Source organism: Oncorhynchus mykiss, chromosome 10 (assembly GCF_057628025.1).
Source record: "Oncorhynchus mykiss isolate SJ-2025 chromosome 10, ASM5762802v1, whole genome shotgun sequence".
In the NCBI taxonomy this organism is placed as follows: Eukaryota; Metazoa; Chordata; class Actinopteri; order Salmoniformes; family Salmonidae; genus Oncorhynchus; species Oncorhynchus mykiss.
The window spans coordinates 60,524,720-60,550,715 of NC_143031.1; the positions used below are offsets into that span (position 1 = coordinate 60,524,720).

General features: G+C 41.9%; 2 protein-coding genes across 3 annotated transcripts in view; one reads left to right on the top strand and one right to left on the bottom strand.

The window, feature by feature from the left end:
- Positions 1-622: 622 nt before the first annotated feature.
- Positions 623-12,305, bottom strand: LOC110534382 (N-acyl-aromatic-L-amino acid amidohydrolase (carboxylate-forming) B). 2 transcript variants are annotated; one of them, XM_090187247.1, is made up of 8 exons: positions 12,164-12,305; positions 10,189-10,296; positions 8,894-9,114; positions 8,055-8,250; positions 5,625-5,718; positions 5,381-5,488; positions 3,556-3,671; positions 623-1,042 (listed from the first exon to the last, which is right to left on the bottom strand). In XM_090187247.1, the coding sequence occupies exons 3-8, from the start codon at positions 9,112-9,114 to the stop codon at positions 845-847; spliced, it is 933 nt and encodes a 310-aa protein (XP_090043373.1). In that variant the 5' UTR covers positions 10,189-10,296; positions 12,164-12,305; the 3' UTR covers positions 623-844. The 2 variants fall into 2 exon arrangements, with proteins under 2 accessions (XP_090043373.1, XP_090043374.1); XM_090187248.1 differs by having other exon boundaries at positions 8,894-9,117.
- Positions 12,306-18,996: 6,691 nt separating this feature from the next.
- The window catches only part of LOC110534383 (neuromedin-K receptor), a 28,184-nt gene continuing 21,184 nt past the window's right edge, over positions 18,997-25,996 (top strand). The window contains exon 1 of the mRNA XM_021619228.3: positions 18,997-19,767. Within this exon, the coding sequence (XP_021474903.3) occupies positions 19,400-19,767 (368 nt within the window). The 5' untranslated portion in view covers positions 18,997-19,399. The remainder of the gene's footprint in view (positions 19,768-25,996) is intronic.

Sequence of the window (25,996 nt, forward strand, 5' to 3'; positions counted from 1 at the left end):
ACATGGTGATCTTAGGCTTGTGTGCGGCTGCTCAGTCATTGAAACCCATATCATGAAGCTCCCGATGAACAGTTATTGTGCTGAAGTTGCTCCCAGAGGCAGTTTGAAACTCGGTAGTGAGTGTTGCAACCGAGGACAGGCAATTTTTACCCCTACGAGAGCTTCAGCATTCGCAATCCCATTCTGTGAGCTTGTGTGGCCTACTACTTCATGGCTGAGCCGTTGTTGCTCCTAGATGTTTCCACTTCACAATGACAGCACTTACAGTTGACAGGGACAGCTCTAGCAGGGCAGAAATTTGACACACTGACTTGTTGGAAAGGTGTCATCCTATGACAGTGCCACGTTGAAAGTCACTGAGCTCTTCAGTCAGGCCAATCTACTGCCAATGTTTGCCTATGGACATTGCTAGCTGTGTGCTTGATTTTATATACCTGTCAGCAACGGTTGTGGCTGGAATAGCCAAATACACTCATTTGAAGGGGTGTCCACATAATTTGTATATATAGTGTACCTTGTAACCTTTTCCTGCATTAAACTATCTCAAAGGTGTTGTCTGTACCTAGCACAAACTTAGATGGAGCAATGAAATGCAACATTACATCACTATGAAGACAACTAATTAAACAGAAAATGTACATGTTTAATTGAAATACTAGATTATGGCATTAAACCGTGCATCCTTTCACATACAGTATTCCTGAGAATATTTGGTGATGACTAAAAACAATATAATAAAAAATCTATTGAAAATGAGGTTAGACTAGTAAGTGCTTCTTAAGGCTCTGTGCGTGTTTTTCCTTTAATTCTCCCGCTCTTCAAATGGTCTCTCTTTTCCTCCCCATCAATCTCTCTTCACTCGCAAGGGGGGGATAGTGAGTGTCATCTTTCGTGCCAGGTGGAATGCGATGCTCTTCTCATAGTACGCACACTCGTTCACAAAGTAGGGATGGAGGACTTCTACCCCTTCGTACTTCACTATCTCCCCGGAAAACATCAGGAACATGGGATCTCCCGGATGGAGGAGGCAGAAGTCACGGTCCTGGTGAGAGAGATTCACATCAGCATGCTTTGCATTTAGATCATGTACTACTTCTATGCTGTGAAATTATACTAAAATGAGAACAATGCCTTCCAACATGGAGAAAGTTATCGTTTGTTTTGTTTTAAACCTTCTAATAGGGGGAAAAGCAGAATGTTGCTTGGGAGTGATCAGTGTACATAAGTAGTAGATTGAGAAAGTCTTCCTATTGGGAAGAAGAGAGTCCTGGTTGAAGGAAACAGATTATGGAGACTAGTGAAGGTAACAAGTAAATGGTAATCGGCTTTCAGATAGCAATCCAATAATGCAATATTTTAGTAATTTGAAGAAGATTGAGCATTGGGATTGATATTAAATTAGAGGCCGCTCACTCTTCAAGGCCTGGTCCACTGCTCTCATGTTTAAGTCATCTGTTGTTTGTGATTTAAGATAAGCTTCCTGTGGAACGATAGCTGCCAGTACGTACACACTGAACTCGAACAGGCTGTAAGAGACACCGTGAGGAAATTTGGGACATTTTGTACATCATTGTATGTCTATGCAACAGGTCAAAAAGATTAAGATTACATGGGAGTTGTTTACTTTAGAAGGTGACCAATTCAGCTTTACGGGACACCGTATCATCTGATGTGTCTGAGCAGTGCAGCATGCTATTCAGGTAGGATGCAATTTTTGAACTTTTTTTTTTGTTGGTATCTTTACTGCATATCATTGTTATTATTGTAGGCCTATTTATTCATCTAAACATATTCTTGAAATATGCTAAATGTGTTTTGTTTCATTCTGCTGAGACATTTATGTTGGCTAAATTAAGTTTGAGCTGTCTTTTGAATGATGTGCTCTGTATTTAACTTAAGAGTGTTATAAGTAACTTTTGTAAAATAAATATCATTAGCCTATAGCTGTCAGCATGTGTTGAGTACGGTAGGCACTTGCCTTTCTTGGTCATTTCTGCAATATAGACTGTTTATATCTTCTGTGAAGGTTTTGTTTCATTCTGTTGAGCCATTTTCTTTGGCCAAATTACATTCCAACTGTAATGTTGTGTCTGTCTTGATATAATATTCTACTCATATTTTCCCTGTAAACAATGGCTTGACTTACTTTTGATATTGCCCTAATAAAATGTTGAAACGGTGTGGCTGCTAGCCTATTATACTGCAGGCCTATGATATGAAGGCAGTTCTCTCTCTCTCATATAGTGGACACCTAAGCCTATACGATGCATTTAGCGTACAAATCTCTGACAGCTGAACCGCGAGGTGGACAATTATTGTTTTAGGAAACAAAAAAAAATAATAAAACAATATGCTATGAAGTTTTGCTTATGCTAAACATGGAAACAAAATTAATAGTGTTTTTGTAATTTGTTATAGGCTGTTTTTAAGAGCATGTATACATTTGGCCATTATCCATAGTTTATTGTTGGCGTTGGCTGCGTGGGTGGACGCTCTAATGGATTAAGCACCCAATGCATATGGACTACCGGTAAACTTCTCAAATTTCCGATAAATAAAAACCTTCCCAACGACTTGTCCGGTGTCAATTTGTCATAATCGGAAACCCTGATATGTAGTATACTGTATACAGTATATAGTATAGGCTACAGTAGGCTACAATATACACTTCCCAGTGACACTGATTTACCCAATGATGAAGATGAAGCAGAGGTTACTCACTGGTGATGGCCGATGAGCTCGTGCCAATATCTCAAGATAAGCTACTTTGAAAAACAGTGCTATTTACTCAGACTCATTCAAAAGTTGTTTCAAATTTTTCGGCAGTAAGGCATTTACTTTTCAAACGGTAGGCCTACGTTTTTCTCGAAATTGTATTTTGAAATTTGCGAAAGGCAAACTGGCAGCTGCAACCACCCATAGAAATATAATGCAAAAATGACAGTTCCCATTCATGTCACAACTGGCAGCTGCAACCACCCATAGAAATATAATGCAAAAATGACAGTTCCCATTCATGTCAGAACTGGCAGCTGCAACCACCCATAGAAATATAATGCAAAAATTACAGTTCCCATTCATGTCAGAACTGGCAGCCATTGATAGTGTACCCATGAGTTTAACAGTCAAAGTTCCATGGTTAGAGGTTCTAAATTTGGTTCTAATTTTTGGTTCTAAATTTTGGGGATTATGTCTATGGCCACAACTCAACAACCTGTTTCATACTTGGCTCGCATGCTGCCCAAATTGCGGACTTCCCGACTGTAAGTGCTTGTGATAAAACTTAATCCACAGCTATTTTTTAGAAGCTATTTATCCTCTGTGGCTAAAATATGCACTCTGGTTTAGTATTTTGAATTATGTCATTTATGACTGTTCAGACAGGAGTAATATAACTTTAGGAGAAAACATTTGATTTTTGTTGCCTAATTATGGAAAAAGTATTTCAATTTATCAGGGAGTGCTGCAGCAGCTATGCATTGAAGGGTCCATGTACAGGACTTTAACCAACTGCAGGAAGGTTAAATTATATACAAGGGCAGAAGGTTCCTGAACCTGTAGTTGGGGATGTATGGCAGCAGTGATTTGATTGGTCTCTGGGTCTCTTGGGTAGTCTATACTCTTCACGAAGGTGTACACATCGTCCACCTCGCCACCTTCAAAGGCACTTCCTGGTAGAGATAAGATGAGAGATGGTTTGTAATTGGTTAATGACTAGAATAGAATCGAAAATGTCATTTCTCTTGAAAGGGAACTTGTCTTGATACATACAGTGCCTTGCGAAAGTATTCGGCCCCCTTGAACTTTGCGACCTTTTGCCACATTTCAGGCTTCAAACATAAAGATATAAAACTGTATTTTTTTGTGAAGAATCAACAACAAGTGGGACACAATCATGAAGTGGAACGACATTTATTGGATATTTCAAACTTTTTTAACAAATCAAAAACTGAAAAATTGGGCGTGCAAAATTATTCAGCCCTTTTACTTTCAGTGCAGCAAACTCTCTCCAGAAGTTCAGTGAGGATCTCTGAATGATCCAATGTTGACCTAAATGACTAATGATGATAAATACAATCCACCTGTGTGTAATCAAGTCTCCTCATAAATGCACCTGCACTGTGATAGTCTCAGAGGTCCGTTAAAAGCGCAGAGAGCATCATGAAGAACAAGGAACACACCAGGCAGGTCCGAGACACTGTTGTGAAGAAGTTTAAAGCCGGATTTGGATACAAAAAGATTTCCCAAGCTTTAAACATCCCAAGGAGCACTGTGCAAGCAATAATATTGAAATGGAAGGAGTATCAGACCACTGCAAATCTACCAAGACCTGGCCGTCCCTCTAAACTTTCAGCTCATACAAGGAGAAGACTGATCAGAGATGCAGCCAAGAGGCCCATGATCACTCTGGATGAACTGCAGAGATCTACAGCTGAGGTGGGAGACTCTGTCCATAGGACAACAAATCTGGCCTTTATGGAAGAGTGGCAAGAAGAAAGCCATTTCTTAAAGATATCCATAAAAAGTGTTGTTTAAAGTTTGCCACAAGCCACCTGGGAGACACACCAAACATGTGGAAGAAGGTGCTCTGGTCAGATGAAACCAAAATTGAACTTTTTGGCAACAATGCAAAACGTTATGTTTGGCGTAAAAGCAACACAGCTGAACACACCATCCCCACTGTCAAACATGGTGGTGGCAGCATCATGGTTTGGGCCTGCTTTTCTTCAACAGGGACAGGGAAGATGGTTAAAATTGATGGGAAGATGGATGGAGCCAAATACAGGACCATTCTGGAAGAAAACCTGATGGAGTCTGCAAAAGACCTGAGACTGGGACGGAGATTTGTCTTCCAACAAGACAATGATCCAAAACATAAAGCAAAATCTACAATGGAATGGTTCAAAAATAAACATATCCAGATGTTAGAATGGCCAAGTCAAAGTCCAGACCTGAATCCAATCGAGAATGGAAAGAACTGAAAACTGCTGTTCACAAATGCTCTCCATCCAACCTCACTGAGCTCGAGCTGTTTTGCAAGGAGGAATGGGAAAAAATGTCAGTCTCTCGATGTGCAAAACTGATAGAGACATACCCCAAGCGATTTACAGCTGTAATCGCAGCAAAAGGTGGCGCTACAAAGTATTAACTTAAGGGGGCTGAATAATTTTGCACGCCCAATTTTTCAGTTTTTGATTTGTTAAAAAAGTTTGAAATATCCAATAAATGTGCTAAATGCTTGTAGGTATGAATGATGTTAATGCTATTCTTGTTGTTGACCAAGGCTGTAGGCCAGGTAGCGATGATCAAGGGTTGTGTACTCTGTGTGTAGGGGATGTGAGGGGTCAGCAATGTTTACGGTTGATGGGAGTTCAAGTACCTGAGTTGAAGCACTGGACCCAATCTAGTGTCTGGTCGACTGCCTCCTTCATGATGTTGAAGATGTCGGCTCTGACCACACCATGGGGTTGAGGTCCCACCTCTATCGCTGTGGAGTGACAGCATTTGAATGAATACATTTGTCATGTAAATGGGAAAACATACAGGAAAAAAACACTGGTTTCCTATGACAGGAAGAAGATTGCATGGTGTGTTTCCTATGAACACACAGCACAAGCACTTACAGAAGCCATGCTTGCCCAGGGAGTCCTGGGAGTAGGCGTCAGCTAGTGGTAGATCCAGCAGGATAAACCTCACTGGTGCCGAGGTGATCTTCCTCTGAGAACACAACAGATTAACACTTTACACTCCCATATAACCCAGATTGTAGCAGTAAAATGAAGCCCTTCTCATAGAAACCGGGTCAGATGGTGCATGCACTTCCCCTTTAAGACAGTAATAGAGTCATGTTGAAATTATACACTCCAATCAGTCCAGCCAGCCAACTTAAGTTTCCATCCAATTGGGAACAGAGTTTCATACGAATATTTTAAAATCTGCATAAAGAAAATATGCCAATTTTCCCACCAGTGATGTGTTTCCACCAAATGTACTTTTTCCGCAATGTGTTTCCATCACATTTTCAACTAAAAAAAACTGTTGAGTTAAATAGCAAATGTTCTTGGCACTCGCACTCTAGTAAACCGCAGCGCACAACAGCTTGCAGATACAGTGCGGGTAGGCTATGTGGGTAGGCTAGTCTACGTTACAAGATTATTATGGATAAGAGCAACAAACAAAAAAATATTTGGCAAACGGCAGTCAAGCATCGATCATCATGTCACCAGAATAAGACTCGAGATATTCATTGGAAAGGAGCATCAAGCACTTTCACCATCTGCAACCTAATAAACTGCGAGTCGTAGTGGGAGGACCACACACCATATCACCGTGTGACTCCAAATTGACTTATACATGATGGTTATTATATCAATATTTGCGCATTAAATGTGTTTCCACCGCCATTTCTTTACAATAATACATTTTTTTACGCAAAAAGATCCCACCATATCGAAGGAACATTGATAAATTGTTCCGAATCTTCCTGTTTCCATCACAGCTGTCATGATTATTTTTGTTACACAGTATGACTTTACTCGCATAAAAACTGTGGATGGAAGCATGGTTAAAGACAGCAACAGACAGAGTAATTTCCTTCCCCTTCCAGACAGCAATGCTTCCAACCAGCATATCGTCTCAATGACAGCAACAGTCAGATTAACCATCCACTTTCCCTTTAAAACAGATTGTTTTTTATTTAACCTTTATTTAACCAGTTAGGCTAGTTGAGAACAAGTTCTCATTTAAAATTGCGACCTGGCCAAGAATAAAGCAAAGCAGTTTGACACATACAACACAGAGTTACACATGGAATAAACAAGCATACAGTCAATAATACAGTAGGGAAAAAAAGTCTAAATACAATGTGTGCAAATGAGGTAAGATAAGGGAGGTAAGACAATAAATAGGCCATGGTGGCGAAGTAATTAGGATATACCAATTAAACACTGGAGTGATAGATGTGCAGAAGATGAATGTGCAAGTAGAGATACTGGGGTGCAAAGGAGCGAGATAAATAAATACAGTATGTGAATGAGGTAGATTGGATGGGCTATTTACAGATGAGCTATGTACAAGTGCAGTGATCTGTGAGCTGCTCAGACAGCTGGTGCTTAAAGCTAGTGAGGGAGATATGAGTCTCCAGCTTCAGTGATTTGTGCAGTTCGTTCCAGTCATTGGCAGCAGAGAACTGGAATGAAAGGCGGCCAAATTAGAAATTGGCTTTGGGGGTGACAAGTGAGATATACCTACTGGAGCGCGTGCTACGGGTGGGTGCTGCTATGGTGACCAGTGAGCTGAGATAAGGGGGGCTTTACCTAGCAGAGACTTGTAGATGACCTGATGCCAGTGGGTTTGGCGACGAGTATGAATCGAGGGCCAGCCAACGAGAACGTACAGGTCGCAATGGTGGGTAGTATATGGGGCTTTGGTGACAAAACGATGGCACTGTGATAGACTGCATCCAATTTGTTGAGTAGAGTGTTGGAGGCTATTTTCTAAATGACATCGCTGAAGTCGAGGATCGGTGATGTCAGTTTTACGAGGGTATGTTTGGCAGCATGAGTAAAGGACGCTTTGTTGCAAAATAGGAAGCCGATTCTAGATTTAATTTTGGATTGGAGATGCTTAATGTGAGTCTGGAAGGAGAGTTTACAGTCTAACCAGACACCTAGGTATTTGGTAGTTGTCCACATATTCTAAGTCAGAACCGTCCAGAGTAGTGATGCTGGACGGGAGGGCAGGTGCGGGCAGCGATCGGTTGAAGAGCATGCACTTAGTTTTACTTGCATTTAAGAGCAGTTGGAGGCAACGGAAGGAGAGTTGTATGGCATTGAAGCCCGTCTGGATGTTAGTTAACACAGTGTCCAAAGAAGATCGCTCTTAATTCCCACGCACGGAAACAAAACAACATAGAGAGCCTATTTGATGGCCCACATTGGGGACTGGCAGTACAACTAAGGACAAGCGGACGTTGTTTCAAAGATCAGGTCTTGGATCAGTTTCACCTTGTCCTTAACCCTCATTTGATTTAATTGAATTGAAACTCTGCTCACCTGGATTTGTCTATAGATGTGCAGGATAACCCAGTCTTGGGCAGAGTAGGAGATGAGACTGAGGCCCATGTTGGCTGTGGTGTTGTGGAGATCACACACCAGGTCCATGGCCCCCGCGCTGCCCTTGGGCCCCAGTAGAGTGTTCAGCTCCTGGGCTCGCCTCACCTCGTACGGAGTGGCGTCCGTCACAGGTGAACTAGGGAGGGAGAGAGAATGGAGACAGCGAAAGAGAGAGTGGGAGTGGGAGAGGCAGAAACAGAGAGTGAACATACTAGAAGAAAGGTGTATCGCCTTGGCATGGGAGAATACCAACAACTCATCTATGCTGGTGAGAGACTGAGAGGAGGAAGTAAATGCCACCAAGCTCTGTGGGATGTCATCCCTTCAGCTCTGTAGGGTTGAGTAAATCTTGAGTATCAATAAGTACTAAGAATGAATTATGATATAGTCCCATAAATGCAAAAACTTGAATAGACTGTTCGGATAAGTAGTGGCCTTGGTAGCCAGGCACATAACAACCCAGGCTGCAAGGTTCAGAATATTCCAAAACAAAGTTATCTGGAAATGTTGCCATGACCACATTGTTAATTTACTGACTCCACGGTGGAGGGATATATTATTTGGAAACTATCTTGTGTATGCTTCCTTGTCTCTTTACAATGCATTGTAAGATCTCGTCTTTGATTCATACAGTTCACACCTGAATAGTTAATTTGCCAACAGGTCCATACTTGTTAGTGGTAAGATGATAGGATACATCTGTAGTTGTGGTGGACTATCCCTTGCTGGATCACACTGATTGCATGCGTAGTTTCATTTGTGCTTATGGCAACCTTTACCTGAGTATGGCGTCGGTGAAACAACGGTTGAGGTCCACGTCGGTGTAGCGTTTGCACATTTGAACGGCACGCGGGTTGGATATGACTGTGGTCAAGGTCGCCGACCCTACCTTCTCCAACTTCTGCAGCTCCCTCACCAGATACACGCCCGACATCTCGTTGCCATGGGTGCCGCCGCAGAGGGCGACACGGGACTGCGGTGGGAGAGAGACTGGCTCCATCTGCTGGCCAGAGAGAGAGAGAGAGAGAGAGAGAGAGAGAGAGAGAGAGAGAGAGAGAGAGGTATTGTAAAATAATAACCACAGTGTAAGCAAATAGTCATCTTTGAGCTCTCTATCGCATTACACATTACCAGGGCCATGGTAATGTGGTGAGCAGACATTTGCCTCAGCCCTTTTCACCACTTCTGATTTAGTTTAATAAACTTAATGATCTGCTGATGAGTATTTCTGTCTTCACATACAGGAGCAATAAAGGCCTAGTTCCTAGCATTTCTTATTTGATCAGCCAGTGCTGCAGCCCCCTCAGCACCCCTAGCTATGAATGCCATACATTGTTAATCTTTCACTTAAACAATGGGTATAAACCAGAAAGATAAGTTTTAGGCTAGGCCTACTGTCATTCATTACAGTTTTTTGGGGCAACATTACAGCAGGCTAAACTTGCCCGGCTGCTCAGTTCACTTGCCCCAGAACAAGGTTCCGGAGTTTTACCTGGTTACAATCAGGAAGAAAATAAAATTGAACCACCACTCTGAGACCTGTGGTGCCACCTCTGCTCATTACAGGTACAAGAGTCAGACAATGCCCTAAATAACCCCAGAGGCCCTAGAGGTATTCCCGGCTATTATGTTCACAGTCTACTATGGACAACTCTCCCCAATAAGACCATTACTTATTCTGGTTCCGATATCCTCTGGGGTGGTTATGTGATTCCTCATGGGCTCCTTGGTCCAGGTTTACTGTATGAACTGAGGCTTGTTAAGGTTAAGTTAATTGTTTAGATTCCAGTTAAGGAGCATTGTTAGCATCCAAGCTGTTTACCATTAACCATGGTTACACTAACAACCGATTAGATACAGAAGTCTCTCTCTCTCTCTCTCTCTCTCTCTCTCTCTCTCTCTCTCTCTCTCTCTCTCTCTCTCTCTCTCTCTCTCTCTCTCTCTCTCTCTCTCTCTCTCTCTCTCTCTCTCTCTCTCTCTCTCTCTCTCTCTCTCTCTCTCTCTCTCTCTCTCTCTCTCTCTCTCTCTCTCTCTCTCTCTCTCTCTCTCTCTCATTAACTATGAATGCACCAACCTTTACAGTTTTCGCAAGCTAGTGAGGGTCAGCGGTGTTATTTGAAACAATGGGTAGAGGAGAGTGGGGTAAGTTGAGCCAAAGGGGTAAGTTGAGCCACCGGTGTATCTAGGAAAGCATACACAAAATTAATCATTTGACCAAGTATTTAGGAAGAGGTCATCATTTCATGGAGTCTGTGAAGGAAGAAACCACATGGAAAAAGTTAGTTCCAAAAAAACGTATTTTTACCAAGTAAAATAAATGTTTTGTGTTAAAGGTTTCATGACGCTTATCGAAGCAAAAGTAGATCATTTTAAGATTATTCTATTCATCCGTTGGGGTCTCTATAAGCTTCAATATGAGGTCCGTAAACCTAGTATGAAATGACCATGAGGTAAGTTGAGCCATTGGCAAGTTGACCAAATGTAAGTGTTTAGTTCCTATGCGCAATCCAATTATCACTGGGATATGAGGTAACAATGAGTGTTAATTAAATGCGTTATAATCGTTTGTTAGGTGTTAAGCTAGTGTTAAAAGATACTTACAATTATTAAAAGACAAAAAAGTGATTATGTTGTTTTATTAAATTAACATGGACACTTACCACTCTGCGTTTTGGTCCGATCTTTCCTGTTCCTCAGATGAAGGAGATCGTTACACACAACTCAACTTACCCCATACCTGTGGTAAATTGTGCCAGGAGACAGCTTTTTTTGGACAAACTTTGTTTTCAAAACTGTAATGTTTACATGAATCCATTTGGGGCGGCAGGGTAGCCTAGTGGTTAGAATGTTGGACTAGTACCCAAAAGGTTGCAAGTTCGAGCTGACAAGGTACAAATCTGTCGTTCTACACCTGAACAGGCAGTTAACCCACTGTTCCTAGGCGAGTCATTGAAAATAAGAATTTGTTCTTAACTTGTCTAGTTAAATAAAGGTTAAAAAAAATAATAATAATTAAAGTTGCATTTAGGTAACAACCATTGTAAAACTATTCTATGCAGGAAACTAAGGCCTGACCTCATAGCTTCTATTCATTGTATGTTACTTATCCACAGTTGAAAAATTTGACTCAGATATCCTATCACTGTTTTTTGTGTCACTGGGTTATTGTAAGAGCAGGGGAATCATCTTCAGGTTTCTGTCTCTATCTCTATCACACTCTGTTTTCTCTGTCTTTCTCTGTCCGTCTTTGTCTTTCTCCATGTTATTCTCACTTCCCCTCAATCTAATCCCAATCTACCATAAATTATTCTACTCATCAGCTGCTCACCAGGACATTGATTAGCTGAATCAAGGCTAGAGCAAAAGCCTACATAACCAAGCTCTCCAGAATGGTTGGCCACCTGTGCTCTAATCTATAAGTGGCTTCTCCTAATGTATTTTTTTTTGCATGGCACATTCTATGGAAACCAACTGTGAATATTATAAAGCTATTTTCATAGAGAATGGTGTTTCTGAAATGCTCGATCATAAATATATAAAGTGGCTCTCAGAGCTCATGTTGTATAAATCCACCATGGTGTCACCATACACTGACAACAATGTTTACATCCTGAACTTTAACCCTCTGTCATATAACGTGTCCTGAACTTTAACCCTCTGTCATATAACGTGTCCTGAACTTTAACCCTCTGTCATATAACGTGTCCTGAACTTTAACCCTCTGTCATATGAACAGACCCACTTCGTTTGTCTTCACTGTGCCAGAGAGCAAGGGAAATCTCAATTCCGGACAAACAGGCAAGCAGGAAATGTATCAGCTGATATGCTAGCATGTGTTTTCCGGCCACTCAGTTTCTGCACTTCAAGGCACACATATTGTATGTATACAAAACACCCCTCCCACAAACAAGTGTGCAGTCACACAGACACCAGCTGTGCAAGTATACACACACTCACACTCAGTCACTAACATCCAAAGGAATCCATATGAGAGACAGGTAAGAACTCTCGACATGGTATAGAGAAAGGTGTAAGGCTAGCAGTCTTACCGTGTGGTGTAGGTGAAAGTTCCTTCCCTGGCTGGGACTACAGTCTCCCAAGTTATACTGAGCAGTCAGCAACCTTTGAACTTTTCAACTAGCCCACCCATGCGTGAGCCAAATTTCACAATCTGTAAACAAAGCAAACCAGGCACTACAGCAGGACTTTTCAATGACAGAGAAGAAACAAGAAAGACCTGACACACACACCACGCAAACACTCGCAAGGGTGTGCAAAGACACACAAACACACACAACAGCAGACCACGCCCTTAACAAATCCCCAATTTTCGCAGACGGAACTTTCTTTGATCAATCCCTCCCTTCTTTCCTTTCCCCTCTTCCTGGTGCCTCCTTCCCGTTAATGTTATTCTCAGATCAGATTTCAGTTGGCAACATTTATGATGTAATAGGAACTCCCTCTGCTGGTCCTAAACTACTGCAGTATGAAGTGCTGAGTCTCCCAGAGAGAAAGAGACAGAGAGAGAGAGAGAGAGAGAGGTAAGACATTGATTGTGATCTGAGCCATCATCATACATTTTTCATAAGTTCTTAGGTGCAAGGTTTGTGGGGGGAGAGGACGGGATGGATGAGAAAGAGAAGGTTAGTGGGGGTGGGGGACAGGAAGGGATGGATGAGAAAGATAATGTTTGTGAGGTTGGTGGAAAGGAAGGGATGGATGAGAAAGAGAAGGTTAGTGGGGGGTGGGGGAAAGGAAGGGATGGATGAGAAAGAGAAGGTTAGTGGGGGGTGGGGGAAAGGAAGGGATGGATGAGAAAGAGAAGGTTAGTGGGGGGTGGGGGAAAGGAAGGGATGGATGAGAAAGAGAAGGTTAGTGGGGGGTGGGGGAAAGGAAGGGATGGAAGAGAAAGGCCAGTTTCCAAAATGCAAAGTCAGCAATTGGCGTATCTTAATCTACTGGTGCTTGTAATTCATAGCTTTTTACTATGTAATTACCGTTTTAGTGTCATTTTCAGTAAATACTTGCTAATGTCTATACAGTAAAATTAAGTTTTTCCAAAACATATACTTTCCTTGTGTCAACTAATAACATTCCAAAGTGGGTGTGTTGTACCTCTAATGCTTTCTTCATTTTCTTCCTCATTGCCCTCCCTCTTCGCCTGTTTTGTCCTTCTTTTCCATCTTCCTTTTGTCTCCACCCCTCTCTCTCTCTCGCTCTTTCTCCAAAGCTGTAATTAGCCCACTAATCCTGTTGGGTCAGTCAATCACACATAAAGACTCAAACAGGACAGGAGAGACTAGGAGCAGAGGTGGCACCACAGAGATCTCTTCTTCCTGATGTAACTAGGTAAAACTCCTACATGTAGCAGGAACCTTATGGGTTGCCCTATTGCCTGGGGCAAGTGAACTGAGCATTTAGTAAAACAACAAAACTGTAAAGAATTCCAGTAGGTCTAGCCTAAAACTGATCTTTCTGGTTCATCCCCATTGTGTACGTGAAAGTGGACAATTTATGGCAGCCGGGCAAGCTGAGCCTGCTCGGTGGTTGCCCCATGGAAAGGGAAGAATTGTGGTTGACCCACGGAAACTGTGGTTGACCCATGGAAAGCACTCTGCTTTCTTTGTAGACGTGCGTCATGCCGGCCCGCGTAACCTGGGATTTCCATTAATCTAATTGGTCTGGACACACACACACACACACACACACACAAATCGAATCAGAGTTTATTGGTCGTGTACACAGATTTGCAGATGTTGCAACATGTGCAGAGAAATTCTTCTGCTTCTAGTTCCAACATGCAGTAATAACACCTAGCAATACAAAACAATACACACAAGAGTACAAACAAAGAAATGAAGAAATATCAGAAGCAGCGATTTCAGAGTCTGGAATAAAAAATAAATAAGCATGGGACAACATCCCTGTGGAACGTTTTCGACAACTTGTGAAGTCCTTGCCCCAACAAATTCTGTCTGTTCTGAGAACAAAAGGGGGTGCAACTCAATATTAGGAAGGTGTTGCTAATAATTTATACACTCAGTGCATATATACAGTACTAGTCAAAAGTTTGGACATACCTACTCATTCAAGCGATTTTCTTTATTTTTACTAGTTTCTACATTGTAACACATATGGAGTCATGTAGTAACCAAAAAAGTGTTAATCAAGTGCTTAGCATACGTGGGATCAAAATCAAAATATATTTAAATCAAAATGTCAAAATATATTTAAATATTTCAGATTCTTCAAAGTAGCCCCCCTTTGCCTTTGATGACAGCTTTGCACACTCTTGGCATTCTCTCAACCAGCTTCTTGAGGAATGCTTTTCCAACCGTCTTGAAGGAGATCCCACGTATGCTGAGCACTTTGTTGGCTGCTTTTCCTTTACTCTGCGGTCCAACTCATCACAAACCATCTCAATTGCACCCCCTTTTGCTCTCAGAACAGACTCAATTCGTCAGGGCATGGACTCTACATGGTATCGAAAGCATTCCACAGGGATGCTGGCTCATGTTGATGCTTCCCACAGTTGTGTCAAGTTGGCCGGATGTCCTTCGGGTGATGGACCATTACATACACAAGGGAAACTGTTGAGTGTTTGCAGTTGCAGTTCCCAACACATACCGGTGTGCATGGCACCTACTACCATACCCCGTTCAAAGGCACTTAAATCTGTTGTCTTGCCCATTCACCCTATGAATAGCACACAGACACAATCCATGTCTCAATTGTCTCAAAGCTTCAAAATCCTTATTTAATCCATTTCCTCCCCTTCATCTGCACTGATTGAAGTGAGTTTAACAGGTGGCATCAATAAGGGATCATAGGATTCACATGGACAGGCTGTCATGGAAATAGCAGGTGTTTTGTAATGTAATGTTTTGTACACTCACTGTATGCCATTTAGCAAACATCCAAATCGACATACATTTATTCCCTTCCTATATAAAGCCATTGGTGAGAGACTAATCTCTACACCTCTCCTACACATGAGGCAGGTCAAAGGCTATGTTACCAACCTCTTACCAGCCATTCAATTCCAACTCCATTTTCTCCCAAGGCGAGCTATCGTTCTCCCATGATAGACCATGCCACTTATACCAGGTGGACTGAAAGAACCGATTCATTGTGTGAAACCACTCTGTCAAACAGAATTCAGAACCAGACCCATCTCCCCTGCTGCCGCAATCTATAGAACTACAGACATTAAGTATAGTTGAGGAATAGATGAAGCTATTATAAACAGAGCCTTAAGATTAAGTTTGCATTTTTTTAACCTTTATTTAACTAGGCAAGTCAGTTAAGAACAAATTCTTATTTTCAATGACGGAACAGTGGGTTAACTGCTTGTTCAGGGGTAGAACAACAGATTTGTACCTTGTCTGTCATGTATTGTCATATTATGTCTTGTTCCTGTTCTTTCTCTTCACTCCGTCTCCCTCTGCTGGTCGTATTAGGTTACCTTCTCTTCCCCTCCTTCCCCCAGCTGCTCCTCATCTTCTCTAACTACCTCGTTCACCCTTTTCCCACCTGTTCCCTTTTTTCCCTCTGATTAGGTCTCTATTTCTCTCTCTGTTCCTGCTTCTGTCTTTGTCAGATTCTCGTTTGAGTTTCTCATGCCAGAACCAAACTATCGTCTTGTTTGCTTCTACCTTGTCCTGTCCTGTCGGAATCTGCCTGTTCATCTGAGGCTACGTGTGATCAGGTACCCCTGTCCTCTACAACCCAGCTATTCTCCTCTGCTGCTAGAAGGGGAACTCTTCTGTGATATTCAGAAGGACTTTATGTTTCATTTGTCGCCCTCTCTGCGGGTTGTTTATTTTGCCATCACATATATGTGAAGAGGATCTATGTCTTACCTGTGTGTTGACATTAAAGGACTCTGTTTTTGTTAAACCGCTTTTGGGTCCTCACTCACGTGCATAACATTGTCAGCTCGGGGATTTGAACTTTCAACCTTTCAGTTACTAGTCCAACACACTAACCACTAGGCTACCATGTCACCTCATGTATTGTATTATGCGTTGGAAAAAGAGGGCAAGAGGATAGATAGGCATTGAGCATCCTAATAGTTTTATATGAATTGCCTTTTTAGGGCTTTTGTGTAAAGTATAGGAATGCCATGACGTTGGCCTGGGGGTAGGTTTATGACAGTCATAAATACCTCTTCTCCCCTTTTTCCTCTCTCTACCCTACTGAGGTTACATTTGCAAACCCCTTTGGCTAACATAGAGATTCTGGGAACATCAGAAGGTGGGGGGAAATGAACTATATTCTGGTAATCCGACCAATTGAACATATGCGGTGGTACTTAATGAATATGATGTCAGTTCGGTTGTCATCTGAGACGTTCTCATCAATGATAAGATGACAAACTCTACAGTTGAAAGTCTACACATCAGAGTTATCGGATTCACATGGAATTGTTGTTCAATTTAAATGTTTGAATATGAAATTATTTGTGATGGGATGAAATGTGATTTTAGCTTCTAAAATGTGAGATTTGGGTTTTCATAACTTTAGGGCCCTGCTCAATCAGTGGCCCGCCTCTGTGAATGGACATGGGCTATAAAACTTTTCAAAGACGTCCTCCTCTCCCTTCCTATATAAAGCCTTGACGACAATATAACCTCCTGTTCCGAGGATGTGAGGACGACGGTACGATAGTTCAGATAATAACTACAGAACGAAGCCAACATCAGCGTGAGCTTTGGTTGCGAATGGTATGAACTTTGATCTCTTATTCACTACAGAAGTGATACCTCCTAGCCGTGGAGTTAGCAACAGCAGCTGCAAACGCAGGTTAGGAAGGAACAGACAGAGTATTCCGTCTACCACACAACGACGTTACTACAACGTATCCAATTTACCAGCAGAGACATTCTTCAAAGGACAAAGGACTCGGTTGGGCAACACGGCCTTCCATCTACCACCAACCTATCGAATCGCAGCTCAGAGTAAATATTTATTGCATTTTCCTTTTCCAAATGGCCGGTAATTTAGAATGCATAAGATACTGTATTTACGATAGCACAGCTTCTCCCTGCGTCCCTCAGTCTTCCCGCTCTTTCACTCAAACCCAGACCCTTTTCTTTTGTGTAACCAGCTGTCATATCTGTTCCGCCCGCTAGGGACGTTTTCCTTTATGACGTAATTTCTAATCAAGTTTTGATTAATTATGTGTATGTGTAATTCTGTGTGATTAGTTAGGTATTTAGTAAATAAATAATTCAACCCAATTTTGTATTGCTGATTCAACTTGTTAGTCAGGGTTGGTGCAGATAACCAAGAATTTACAACTTTCAGATGAGACTGAATTAAGGTGACGATTAATATTGACTGCTATTGATGTAAAATATTACTAGGTCTTTAAGAGTTTACTCGGAAGATAACAGCTCTATAAATATTATTTCGTGGTGCCCCCGACTCTCGAGTTAATTACATTTACATGATTAGCTCAATCAGGTAATATTAATTACGGAGAAATTATTTTATAGAATAGCATGTCATATCACTTAATCCGGCATAGCCAAAGACACGACAGGAATGTGTGAGAGATTTGAAATGTTCCATCTTTCCCTTTCAGAGAATGGAATGTAATAGAATACTATGCAATAGAATAGATTACATTTTTCTGTTGGGCCGGTGTGTGTGTGTGACCCCACTCTATTCCCACACCACCAGAAAATGGCCATTTCAGCTCCCCATAAGTAATCCAGCTAGGAAGGAGCGCAGACAGTTATATAACTCATTCAAAGGGGCACATCAGGTGTAATCCTGCCTAATTGCCAGGGGAACCCATCAGGTGTAATCCTGCATAATTGCTAGGGGAACCCACCAGGAGAAGGGGAGAGAGAAGCCTAATTGGCATGACTCCCTCTGCAGTGAACACCTGTGGTCGGGAACATTAATGTCTTAACGTCGGTGTGGCGTCACCGTCTCTACTTTTTATACTGAGCATGTGGATCAGTGGATAAAAGGCACTTTCCCACGTGCCCCTGTGCATGTCCCAAATTGCACCCTATTCCATAGTGCACAACTATTGACCAAAGCCCCTAAAGTTATGCACTATAATGGGAATGGGGTGCCGTTTGGGATGAAGCCCCTCTGTCCTTTCCACGCTGCTTAGGTGACACAAATGAGGGATGCTTGGTGGTTTGGATGCTGTTGAATACCGAGGGGGGCTGTGTATTTTTCAGATAATGTAACTTTTATTATGAGATACAAGGTAATAAGTCACAATGGAGCAAGAACTCCAAAGCTGAAGCTTCAAAAATACATATTGGTTTGGTACCCTGAAAGTTTGATTGATTGTTTTGAATGAGTGCATTAGGATCATAGAGTCAGTCCATCCCGAAAAGGTTGACATATTCCTATTGGGAACTGCATTCATTTTGGTGATAAGGCCTTGGCAGATCCATCTATTGAAAATCGATCTTGGAAATGAAGAGAGTTATTTAGGGTAAAAACAACACATTTTTGGAGATACTAGACACATTTATCAAATATGACTGTTTAATAAACGTAGTCAATAAAGGTATATTTTCAATACTTGCAGTGACAATGACAAAGGCCCTTTGATCACGGAGATGTACCATGAGTGAAATTAGCGACTCAGTCAATGGAGGCAACAGATGCTGCAGGCCTTGAATCAGTGCCTGACACGTGCATGTCGTTCATCGTGATTATGTAAGGCATTTATAAGTGACTCGCCATCAAATTCCATGCTTGCCATATGTTTATGTCTCATTTGTATTAAAGCGTAGCTGATTGATCTACAGTTCAAGTGAATGACAGGTTGTTATTAGAAAGGGGAGGGGAGTGTGACGTAAAGAATTTAATGGAACACCACATGATTGATTCCCTACGCGCAGCGCACGACTCAGCGCAGTCCATCCCTTTGGATCCTTCTGCTGCTCAGAGCTCTAGGATACGTTCACTTATGTGTAGCAAAACAAAGGATAATTTCTGTTTCCAAAGAACTGTTCGAATATTATCGGTAGCCTATTTGAGAAGTACTCTATCATATGGATCAGAAGTGCCGTGCTCTTCAAGTGTCAATTATTTATTGGAGTTGTCACTAGACATTTTGTTACGACTGTCTCCCAAACGCGTTTGCCCTGTAGTGACCGGAACAGCAATATAAATGAAGAGGGACTTAACGTGACCGTATTGAGCAGAGCACTTGCGGGTTTTGGTGCGCTGCGAAGGTGTATGCCAATTCAACGGCTGCCACCTCCAGGCATTGAATCCAAGTAAATATCGGCAGGGTGACTAGAGGAATGGCTGCGGCAAACAACGGATCAAACACAACTAGGACCTTTACAAATCAGTTTGTACAACCGCCTTGGCGCATCGTGCTATGGTCGGTCGCGTACAGCCTTGTGCTCGCCGTGGCAGTTTTTGGGAACCTGATAGTGATTTGGATCGTATTGGCGCACAAGAGGATGCGGACCGTGACAAACTACTTTTTACTCAACTTGGCTTTCTCTGACGCCTCAATGGCCGCGTTCAACACGTTGATTAATTTCATATATGCTGCTCACGGCAATTGGTACTTTGGAGAATCATACTGCAAGTTCCACAACTTTTTCCCAGTCACGGCAGTGTTTTCAAGCATCTATTCAATGAGCGCAATAGCGGTCGACAGGTGAGCTCTGGAGACATCAACTTAATTTTCACACATTCTATTACATTTGGTGAATTTATTTATATTTTTATAGGAAATGTGACAATTTGTTATTATTTGTTTAATGCTACTCCGGTTTAATGTAATGTACTGATTCTATAACCAACCCCCTTAAATCAAATTAGAAAAAGGTAGGCCTAATGCACACACACGGGAAACCAACCCTCTCCTTACATTCTGTCAAAACGAGAATGAACTGAATGTAGCTTTAAATCCACTAATCTAACCAATAAAGATCCTGCGACACAAATTGCATCCCAAATGGCACCCCTTTCCCTATACATTGCATTACCTTTGAGCCCTATGGGTGCTGGGCAAAGGTACTGCACTATAAAGGGAATAGGGTTCCATTTGGGATGCATTCAACATTAGAAAACACTTGAGGTTCTTGAGGATTTGATCAAGCATTTCATTACTCAGTTTGTGTATAAAAGAGCCAGAGTTCTTCTAATGAGCTTCACTGTGCAGCCAACCTATCATTGTGGAGGTACGTGCTGATTAAATCATTTAAAGTGGAGTACCTGCAGTGAAATAATGGCTTTAAGTGCCAAGAGTGCTTATATGAAAGCTATACTCACAACACACAGACACACATGCAAACGCGAAGCGTGTACACACACACTCGCACACACTGGGTTTACCCTGCTGTGCTTCTTCTCGGGGCCAAACATCGCAGGGCCTTATTTATCAAAGGTGCATTTGGATGAAAAATATTAAATCTCGCGTATGCCAGTTTTCCTTTAAAAGTTGGTATTTAGCCATTTTGAACTTGATGGGGAAAGGGTGTACAGTTGAAGTCAGAATTTTACATTTTACATTTCTTGAACGTACTTGTGCGAAAAGTGCAAATCTGTCCCTGAACAACAGCAAAGGACCTTGTGAAGATGCTGGAGGAAAAAAGGTACAAAAGTATCTATATCCACAGTAAAACGAGTCCTATATCAACATAACCTGAAAGGCCGCTCAGCAAGGAAGAAGCCACTGTTCCAAAACCGCCAGAAACAAGCCAGAATACAGTTTGCAACTGCACATGGAGACAAAGATCGTACTTTTTGGCGAAATGTCCTCTGGTCTGTTGAAACAAAAACAGAACTGTTTGGCCATAATGACCATCGTTATTTTTTCAGGAAAAATTGGGACGCTTGCAACCTGAAGAACACCATCCCAACCAAGAAGCACGGTTGTGGCAGCATCATGTTGTGGGGGTGATTTGCTGTAGGAGGGACTGGTGCACTTCACAAAAGAGATCGCATCATGAGGCAGGAAAATGATGTGGATATATTGAAGCAACATCTCAAGACATCCGTCATGAAGTTAAAGCTTGGTCGCAAATGGGTCTACCAAATGGACAATGACCCCAAGCATACTTCCAAAGTTGTGGCAAAATGGCTTAAGGACAACAAAGTCAAGATATTGGAGTGGCTATCACAAATCCCTGACCTCAATCCCATAGAAAATGTATGGGCAGTACTGAAAAACCGTGTGCAAGCAAGGAGGCCTAAAACCTGACTCAGTTACACCAGCTCTGTCAGGAGGAATGGACCAAAATTCACCCAATTTATTTTGGGACGCTTGTGGAATGTACCGAAACGTTTGACCCAAGTTAAACAATTTCAAGGCAATGCTACCAAATATTAATTGAGTGTATGTAAACTTCTGACCCACTGGGAATGTGATGAAAGTCATAAAAGCTGAAATAAATCACTACTACTATTTTGACATTTCACATTCTTAAAATAAAGTGGTGATCCTAACTGACCTAAAACAGGGAATTTTACTTGGATGAAATGTCAGGAATTGTGAAAAACTGAGTTTAAATGAATTCGGCTAAGGTGTATGTAAACTTCCGACTTCAACTGTATCTCCATGCATATCTAATACCATATATACTCAGAACTTCTAGTGGTTGATCAACTGTATTGCAAGCAAATATTGTTATTTTGAGGAAAGTTGAGGTGTTTGATGCACAGGAATTATAATAATGGTAGGCTAATAAAAACACTCAAACGTATGAGTCACGTTCGCCATAATGAGGAGACCAAGGCGCAGCGGGACATGAATACATTCTTTATTTAAACGAAGAACCCTAAAACAAACAAAATAAAAAAAAATGAACGTGAAGCTATGACACGAGTGCTGACATGCAACTACACAGACAATAGCCCACAAAACCAAAATGGAAAATGACAACCTAAATAGGATCCCCAATCAGAGACAACGATAAACAGCTGTCTCTGATTGGGAACCAATTCAGGCCACCATTGACCTACATATACTTAAACACCTAGACAATACAAAAACTAAACCAACCACCCGTGTCACATCCTGACCTAACCAAAATAATAAAGAAAACAAAGATGACTAAGGTCAGGGCATGACAGTGGAGATCCAGAACATAGAGCTGGCTCAATACGTCCTGGCTGGATGCCCGTTCTAGCCCGGCAAATGTGAGGAGCTGGAATAGAGCGCACCGGGCTAGAATAGCGCACTGGAGACCACCATGCGCATCTCTGCATAACATGGTGCCTGACCAGTTACACGCTCCCCACGGTAAGCACGAGGAGTTGGCTCAGGTCTCCTACCTGACTCAGCCAATCTCCTCGTGTTCCCCCCCCCAAAAAAATAATCTTTGGGCTGCCTCTCAGGCTGCCGTGCTAGCGGCACCTTCATATCTTGTACCTTCATATCTTCGCTGTTCCGCTATTCTCCTGTATTTCTCCTCGTAGTATCGCCGTTCCGCTTCCGCTGCCTCTAACTCCTCCTTAGGACGGCGATACTCCCCCGGCTGTGTCCAGGGTCCTGCTCCATCTAATATCTCCTCCCAGGTCCATCTCCCCATTAAGCGCTGTTCCTCCTTTTCACACTGCTTGGTTCTTGTTTGGTGGGTTATTCTGTCACGTTCGTCATAACGAGGAGACCAAGGCGCAGCGTGGTGTGAATACGTTCTTCTTGATTTAAAACGAAGAACACTAAACAAAACGAACGTGGAGCTATAACACAGGTGCTGACATGCAACTACACATAGACAATAACCCACAAAACCAAAATGGAAAATCGCAAGCTATAAATAGGATCCCCAATCAGAGACAACGATAAACAGCTGTCTCTGATTGGGAACCAATTCAGGCCACCATAGACCTACATATACCTAGACATACTAAAACACCTAGACAATACAAAAACTATACCAACCACCCATGTCACACCCTGACCTAACCAAAATAATAAAGAAAACAAAGAGAACTAAGGTCAGGGCGTGACCGTATGCCTATACAAAACAGATGCATTTGCCTTTTGGAAAAAGATTACATAGCAGCATCTCGCCTAATAGCCTATATTTACATATAATTATATAGGCCTAAATCATAATCATAAAGCAAGGGCATGTCTCTACTTTTCTGACATAACTAGTTTCTTCCCTCTATACAACAAATACAAGGCTACCATTTATCCATCGCTCATTTAATACCCGACCATGCTCAAAAGTAAATAGGCCGGTAGCCTATGACAGTAACGTTAGGCTGCAATGTTGCTGTGCGATAGGAGCTCGGCATATACTATTTAATCTCAGAGCCTATACCAAGGTAGGAGATAGAAACACAACCATGTATTGACAAACAAAATATTGAAAAACAATTTGTCTTTTGCATGGAAGCGTGTACTTCTAAATAGTTTAATAGGCAATCTTGCAGAATGTGCAGCCAGTGTTTGGCAACTGCTATATATAAAGTCACGTTCTGCCCACAACTCAACAGAAACATCTGAGGATTTCAGAAAATGTGTTGTGTGTTGGATAGATGTCTGAAGAGGTTCCAGGAGACGGAAATGCAAAGTGTCCCACTTTTTCAGAATTCAATCAAATAACGGTAGCCTGCTAATAATTTGGCGCAGTGCATTATTTATGACAGTTTTATAACCTTAACATCAAAACAGAAATAAATGAGGCCCCAGGTGTCGGGAGGTCAACTCTATACCTTTACAAGTTGTGTTGCACAGTAGGACTACAGTCCAACATCTCTTTTCATCTGACTTTGAAGTTAGTCAAAGGAGATAATCCGCACCTGCATGGGCATGACCACGACCTGACCACTTATAGGCCTACTGTGGGCCTTTGATACACAGAATCAAAGACAGAGCACACACACACACACACACAGCACAGGTATACTCTCATACACACACACACACACACACACACACACACACACACACACACACACACACACACACACACACACACACACACACACACACACACACACAGCACAGGTAAACTCATGCACGCACATACACACACACACACATATATATATATATATACACACACACATAGAGACAAGCAGACAGACAGAGGTAAGGAAAGGTAAGGTAAGGTCTGAGGATGAAACCTGACAGTCTAGCAGTAAATTCTGGGGAAATGGAATCTTTGTATGCTGGAAACCAAACAAACAGCAGTGTTGGATCCAATTAGAGATAGACTGGGAAGAGTCAAAGAGTCAATCAAACATAACTAGCTCCACATAGGGCATCCTTTGTTTTGAGTACCTGAGATACGGCATATTAAAGCAATCTGAAATTGGGCACAGACACACACACACACACACATTACTATCCTAATGGTGGCCGCTCCAGAGAAGATTGGTATCTTATTTACTGTTTGATTTGGCATCGTAGTATTTCAACCTGGTCTCTGGCTTTTGTCAAGAAGAGCTTGTTTAACTCACATTCTGGAAAATGGAGGCCTCAATGTTTGACAACACTTTCCACAACACTCTCCAGTGAGACAGAAACAATACTCGCATCTCATCCTCTTTTTTTTGTCGCTTTTATATTTGATCCAACACAGCCACCGCCAAATATTTTTCTAAATGAGAGCTTATAAAGAATGCAGTTACAATAAGACATTTCCCAATGGGCACAGATGTCAATTCAACATCTATTCCACGTTGGTTCAACTTAATTTCAATGAAATGATGTGGAAATTACATTGATTCAACCAGTGTGTGCCCAGTGGGTCCTGCATACTAAATGGTATTCATTAACTGTAGTTATGGTGTACACTCTATTCCAAATAAATAAAAAGTATAACCTGTAAAGCAAGAAGTGTATGGAGGAATAAAATACCAAATCAACCTTTGAACTTTGACGTAATATCCTTTCACCGGAGACGGAAGCGAGACATATCACTGGGTCCTTATACACAGTCTCTGAACTAAGTAGACCAGACCCAACTTCAATCGTATTGGTGTCTATGGGAGACACACACAGTTTAGTAAACAGTGACACTGTTTTTCATTGGTAAACGGCCTGAGTAAGACATCTTAATTTATCCACCGTCTTTGGTTTCACCCCCTGACTGACCTCTTGAATGGTTATAGAGGCTGTTTTAGAGACTGATGAACAGGGTCTGGTAGTGCTCCAGTCCTCCCTGTCAGAATAAGCAACAGAGGATTTGGAAAGTATATCAAATCCTGTAGAAATGGCTCTATGGTTATTGTGTGTAACCTACTTCATGTTCCTCTAACACTGCGTGTCATATCTTACCATTCTGATAGATTGGAGGGAAAAAGTGGTTGGCATTTCATTGGTTACCTCACGGCAAATGCCCCAGGGGCAGAGTGGTCCATACTCATTGAATATGGCACGTTTAAATCTGAGCGCAATCACTAGTAAAACCTTTCTCGTGAATTACCTCATTACTGAGCGCAAAGTTGATTGCATTTTTCACACTGAAACATGTCTTCAGACTGTAGTGCCGCTCTTATTGAAGCCTCCCTCTACAGCTTTCCGTACTCTATCAGAAAAGGGGAAAAGGGAAAAAGTAAATGGCCACGTTCGAGAGGATCAAAACCCTAATGAATAATAGGTAAATTGACGTAAATGGGGGGTACAGCCTCCATTTTTTACTAATGCTCTCAGCTGTAAGGACTTTTCATTTGACGACTTTGGGTCTTTTGACCATCCTGCTATACTGTTTAAAAGTCAGCCACCAGCGCTGGCTATAACCCTGTCTAGGCCACCAAAGCACTGCCACGCATTATTTTTACTGATTTCTCTGAAGAATTGTCTGTTGTCCTTGAGAACTATGATAGAATTATTGTGTTGGGTGATTTTCATATTCATGTTGACAAAGAGAGTGACTCCAAGGCCATTGAATTGATTTGTCTTTTGAGCTCTACGTACTTTATCC